The sequence below is a fragment of the Pseudorca crassidens genome, chromosome 10 (genome assembly GCF_039906515.1).
Source record: "Pseudorca crassidens isolate mPseCra1 chromosome 10, mPseCra1.hap1, whole genome shotgun sequence".
NCBI lineage: Eukaryota > Metazoa > Chordata > Mammalia > Artiodactyla > Delphinidae > Pseudorca > Pseudorca crassidens.
Genome location: NC_090305.1, coordinates 59011067 through 59015416, shown reverse-complemented (window position 1 = coordinate 59015416; position 4350 = coordinate 59011067). Strand labels below are relative to the sequence as shown.

The 4350-nt window shown below is 48.1% G+C and overlaps 1 protein-coding gene across 4 annotated transcripts in view; it reads right to left on the bottom strand.

Annotated features, from left to right (window-relative positions):
* XYLB (xylulokinase) overlaps positions 1-4350 on the bottom strand; it is a 45820-nt gene that overhangs the window by 16730 nt on the left and 24740 nt on the right. For all 4 annotated transcript variants that reach the window (XR_010946924.1, XM_067753839.1, XM_067753840.1 and 1 more), the window contains one exon: positions 1028-1124. Coding sequence is in view for 3 of the 4 variants with exons in the window: in XM_067753839.1 (XP_067609940.1) it covers positions 1028-1124 (97 nt within the window). In the remaining variant the exon portion in view is untranslated. The remainder of the gene's footprint in view (positions 1-1027; positions 1125-4350) is intronic.

The window sequence follows — 4350 nt, the reverse complement described above, 5'->3', positions numbered from 1 at the left end:
GGCAGCGTCCTCCTGCACGTCTTTAGTGAACACATGTCCACATCTCTGTCTCACATCCACCGAGAAGTGAAGCTGCTGGGTGGACGTGTATGCAGCTTTAGTAGATGCTGCCTAACAGGTTTTCAAAAAGGTTTACCTAGTGCTTATTTTTGAAGTATCCTTTTACTTATTTGGTTCAAAGGCATAAAACATATACTACATAGGATTGTCCTTAAAAGTATCATGAGGAGGCCTTCAAGCTAAGAGGATCCAGGGGTTTTCTACCTTCTCTTGACCACGGCTGGCCCAGAGGGACAATACATCCTGGAAACGTGGACTCTCTGGTCGGCGGGTCCAACCTCCTTCAGACGCCCCCCTCGCCCCCTGCCAGACCACTGCAGCGCCATCAAAAAGGGGAACTCGCTGACCTCCTAAAGCTGCCCACACTCCATAGCTCAAGTTCTTAGAAGTCCCTTCCTTCCCCATGGGCCTCCCCTGGCCCTGGTTCTGCCCTCTCCATTGCAGGGCTCTCAGTTCTGATAGTGGTTCTACCTCTCCTCTCTTCCCTGTTGAAGCTGAAATGTCCAGAGCTGTGCCCCACAGGCAGATGGGGCCTGCCCAGGCTATAAGGTGAAGGTCCAGTGATGGCCCCAGCCCAGACCTTTCCCACCTGCGTTGCCCGTGTCCTCGGGATCCAGAGCTTAGGACATTTAGTCTGCAGGTTGGAGTGTAGGGTTACAGAAAGATCTCCCAAGTCCTATAGCTCCTGGCCGAGGAGGTGAGGCTCCTGGGGACGCAGCAGAGATGCAGGAACAACCTGCCCCCTAGTCTATGCCTGTCCACAGTGCCAGTTGATCGCTTTCTCACCCCACCACCAGGAGTCAGGCTCCACGTCCCTCCTGCGCAAACAGGGCCCGTGTAATGGAGCCTTAACAGACAGTGTCCACTAGGCCTGGCCTGAAGCCCAGGAAGGGCCTCAAGCACCTCAGGGTAGGAGCAGAACCCTTAGCGCCCACCCCAGCACACAGCCCGCCAGCAGCTCACTTACTGACTCGATAGCCCAGGCCCTCGGCATGGATCTTCTTGGCCATGAACTGTCCTTCGATCAGTGCTCGAATCTCCACGTCCCAGGGGAATGCTGAGACCTGATTCCAGGAGAAAGTGGGCAGAGTGAAGAACTCTCATTGTCCACTCACTGTGTGTGTGTGTGTGTGTGTGTGTGTGTGTGTGTGTGTGTGGTGCGTATGTATGCGGTGTATGCGTGTGTGTGGCGTCTTTTTAACAGTAGCCCAGATTCAGAGCTCATGACTCAGGCCTCCACTGGAGCTCACCCATAGTTGTGCTCTTGAACCACTAACTTGTTTGTCACACACTCGCACACACACACACGTGCTCACGGCCTCACGCGTGTATCACTTTGGGGAGTCAGAGGATGGGAGAGCTCAGTTTCAGGCTGCCGAGGGTTCCAGTTCTGCCTCTGCCATTCAGCTCTACGACCTTGAATAAGTTAATGTAAATCTTATTGAGCCTCATTTTCTTTCTTTTTTTGTTTAACACCTTTATTGGACTATAATTGTTTACAGTGGTGTGTCAGTTTCTGCTTTATAACAAAGCGAATCAGCTATACATATACATATATCCCCATACCTCCTCCCTCTTGAGTCTCTCATTTTCTTTGTTAACAGAACTGAGGTAATGGGAGCACCTACGTTTCAGGGTTGTTAAAAAGCAGACAGCAGAGCCTGGTCAATGTAGCTGATGCTCATGAAGGGAGAGCTTGTGCTGAGAACCCACCACTGTGGCACGCCCTTTGCCCTTCCAGCTAAAGCTGAATGGCACCAACTCCAGCCTCACCCTGCTCCCCAGACCCTGAGACCAGTGACTGATGCCACCGCTCCCTCCCTCAGGAACTGCTCCAACCCAACTCACCTGCTTTCAGTTCCTAAGCTTCTCCCTCTGCCAGGACTCCGCCCAAGCTTCCCATGTGGGATCCCTCTCATCCTTCAAGTCTGCACCTAAAGGCCACCTCCTCAGGGAGGCCCACCTGATCACCCTATCCAAGGCAAGTCCCTGGCACATGCCCTGCTTTCCCCTACGTCGCTTGGTTCCTTCCCGTCTGAGCCACATCACACACCGTAATCGTGTGTGTGTTCGTTCACCTGTTTACATCCTCCTAGACACTGGGCTCCGTGGAGCAGGGACCCTGTTTGTCTTGTTTGCACCAATCATACATATCTGTTGATTGAAGAAATGAACGCAGAAAACTCCCTTCTTGATAAACCCAGACAGATTTACACAAAAGAGAACAGGCATGTCTTCTTTCTACGAGCAACAGAAACCAAACTGACCCCCACCAGAAGACTGAGATGAACTCCCTATACTTTAGACAAAGCTTTCCATCTACAATACAATACGTAATACCATCATCGGCATATAATCCAACACCAACTCTGTTACACTGAGTAGACAGAGTGACTTGCTGAAATTCCCCAGACACCTTTTAGGGTCAGAAAAGTCTCTCAGGTCCAATCCAAAATGTGGTGATGACTCTGGTAACCATCTCACAGAAAAGTCAATTCCAAGCAGCAAGTATCAACCAAATCCCTCCTGGGAAAGGTTGCGTGGTGGAGGGCAAATAAAATAGCGGCTTTAGGGCCAGAAAGGACTGGGTTTGACCACCTCCACCACCTAGGCCCTGGTGCCTTGGGTGAGCTATTCAGTTTCTCCATCTGTAAAGGGGATGAAAATACCTAATTCACAGAGTTGCTCTGAGAGGTAAATGAGGAAGATAAAGAAACCCACATACATAGTGCCTGGAACTAAACTGTGCTCGATAAACGTCAGCAAATGTTAGTGTCTCCTGTGCCAGAGGCTCTTTCAATCAGGAGGAAATTCATCGTCTGGAGATGGGAGGTGTAGGATAAGGCTTGCCAAGGAAACAGCCTCCAAGATGCTTAATGACGTTCAGTGGGAGCACACGTTAGCTCAGGGAGAACACTTAGGTGTTCCACACTCCTCTTTGTGAGAAAGTACAGCGTCTGTCTTATATCTTGCTGATGCCCCAGCATTTACAGTGCACCCTAGCACATCAAAAGTATTGTTTTATTATGACAAACCCACAGTCAACATAATACTCAACAGTGAAAAGGTGAAAGCCTTCCCACTAAATTCAGGAACAAGATAAGGATGCCCACTCTCACTACTTCTATTCAACATAGTATTGGAAGTCTTAGCCACAGCAATCAGACAAGAAAAAGAAATAAAACTGGAGGGAAGAGGTAAAACTGTCACTATTTGCAGATGACATGATAATTTATATAGAGAACCCTAAAGTCTCCACACAAAAACTATTAGAACTATGGGCTTCCCTGGTGGCGCAGTGGTTGAGAGTCTGCCTGCCCATGCAGGGGACACCGGTTCGTGACCCGGTCCGGGAAGATCCCACGTGCCGCGGAGCGGCTGGGCCCGTGAGCCATGGCCGCTGAGCCTGCGTGTCCGGAGCCTGTGCTCCGCAACGGAAGAGGCCACAACAGTGAGAGGCCTGCGTACCGCAAAAAAAAAAAGCAAGAAAAACAAAAAAAAAACCTATTAGAACTAATAAATGAATTCAGCATGGTAGCAGGATACAAGTTTGTTTGTTTTGGGGGGTTTTTTTTGGCAGCACACAGGATCTTCATTGCTGGATGAAGTGCAGGATCTTTAGTTGCGGCATGTGGAATCTAGTTCCCTGACCAGGGATCAAACCTGGGCCCCCTGCATTGGGAGCGAGGAGTCTTAGCCACTGGACCGCCAGGGAAGTCCCAGGATACAAGATTAATACATAGAAATCTGCTACACTAATAATGAAATATCAGAACGAGAAAGTAAACAAACAATCCCATTTAAAATGGCATAAAAAACAGAACCTAGGAATAAATTAACCAAGGAGCTTAAAGACCTATACGCTGAGAACTATAAAACTAAAGGAAACCGAAGATGATTCAAAGAAATGGAAAGATATCCCATGCTTTTGGATTGGCAGAATTAATATTGTTGAAATGGCCATACTACCCAAAGCAATCTACAGATTTAATGCAATCTCTATCAAAATACCCATGACATCTTTTCACAAAACTAGAACAGTCTTAAAATTTATATGGAACCACAAAACACCCAAAATTGCCAAAGCAATTTTGAGGAAAAAGAACAAGGGTGGAAGCATAACCCTTCCGGACTTCAGACCATACTACAAAACTACAGTAAAAGAGCATGGTATTGGCACAAAAACAGACATATAGATCAATGCAACAGAATAGCGAGCCCAGAAATAAACCCACTCACCTACAGTAAATTAATCCATGACAAATGAGGCAAGAATATACAATGGAGAAA